The sequence below is a fragment of the Leptonychotes weddellii genome, chromosome 7 (assembly GCF_054177405.1).
Source record: "Leptonychotes weddellii isolate Sample4059 chromosome 7, ASM5417740v2, whole genome shotgun sequence".
NCBI lineage: Eukaryota > Metazoa > Chordata > Mammalia > Carnivora > Phocidae > Leptonychotes > Leptonychotes weddellii.
The window spans coordinates 274,875-276,254 of record NC_138375.1 but is presented as its reverse complement, the minus strand read 5'-3'; the positions used below and the strand labels follow the sequence as shown (position 1 = coordinate 276,254).

General features: G+C 68.4%; 1 protein-coding gene across 1 annotated transcript in view; it reads left to right on the top strand.

Annotated features, from left to right (window-relative positions):
* Positions 1-1,116, top strand: part of SLC9A3 (solute carrier family 9 member A3) — a 45,176-nt gene extending 44,060 nt beyond the window's left edge. The window contains exon 17 of the mRNA XM_081825828.1: positions 1,004-1,116. Within this exon, the coding sequence (XP_081681954.1) occupies positions 1,004-1,007 (4 nt within the window). The 3' untranslated portion in view covers positions 1,008-1,116. The remainder of the gene's footprint in view (positions 1-1,003) is intronic.
* The last annotated feature ends 264 nt before the right edge of the window (positions 1,117-1,380 follow it).

Sequence of the window (1,380 nt, the reverse complement as noted above, 5' to 3'; positions counted from 1 at the left end):
CATTTCACGTTTCCTTTGGGTGTTTGGTGGGCACTTGGGGGGAAACAGGAGGTGAACCTTTCCCCCAGCACAGAAGGGGCTCTCACACAGCAGCTTTCCCATTCATTTCACCGGAAGCAGGACCTCCTTGTTTTTCTCTCCTGTGGACACTTGGAGAGGGCGTGCATCAGTCCAGCTGGGGAGAGGCCTTCACGTTGGGGGTGTTCTAGCAAGCCTGCCTGGTGCTGCCCGGTGCAGCATTTTCTTTATGCATAAAGCTGGGCTTTCTCGGGGGGTTTCTGGGGCCTAGAAGTGAGCTTGTGGGAAAGACCACGTGGGCAGGGCCTCTGTCTGGTGCTTCTGCTGCTCTTCTGCTTCTTCCTGGCTTCTGCCTCTGAACCCATAAGCTTCCCCTCTCTCTTCCTTGAGCCCTGCTTGTCCTAGAGCAAGGGCACTGTGTCCAGGGAGGCCATGTGGCCAGGGCCATTCCTGGACAGGGTGGTTGTATGGGGCGGGCATGGCACTGAGCACGGGCCTGTAGTGGAGGGGCCCGTCAGGGGGCTGCAGAGGCAGGTCCTCAGCTGACCCTGTAACTGTGCACCGTGGTGGCCACACGGCCCGGGCATGGCCTCAGAGTGTCCCACAATATTCCAGGTAGTGGGGGCGGGGCGCAGGCTGGGTGTGTTGGGGACCCTCCAGGCTGCTCGGCCACCCTTTAAGATTAGAGGGAAGGTTCCACGGCCTGGAGTGTCCCTGTGATTCCCGGACCCGCAGAGGGGCGGTGGCAGCCTCCAGAGGTGGGGGCGCCCGCAGTCAACTGGGAAGGTTGGCGATGCCCCTGCCCGCAGGCATGCTCCGGATTTTGGTCAACCCAGCAAGTCTTGACTTCCGTGCAGTTTGTGCGGCTTGGGGCCGGGAACCTGACCAGCGCCGCCTCCCGGGTCTCCCCTGCACCCCTTACCCTCCTCCCCCCACGAGGGCCCCCGCCAGGTGCCCTCTGCGCTCACACCGTCTTCTCCCGCAGGTGACACGGGCTCCGACGTGCCGCTGACCGGACGCTCGTCCCCTCCCGCCGCCGAGAAGCCCCCGCTTCCCGCGCGCTCCCCGCGCCAGCGCGCCCTGAGCCCGGCCCCGCCCGCCGAGGGCCCGCCCGCCGAGGGCCCGCCCGCCGGGGCCCCGCCCGCCGCCCCGCCCGACCGCGAGCCGGGCGCCGGGCCGGAGCGCCGCGGACTCCCGGGCGCGCATGCGCGGTCGGCGGCGGCGCGCCGCGTGCACAGCCGGCGCTCTTTCCAGCGGCCGCGCGCGCGCCGCCGCCCCGCGCTGCTCAAGCTCGCGTCCCTGCCGCCGTCGTGCCACGCGCCGCCGCACGCGCTGGAGCAGGAGGAGACGCCGCTGTGACGG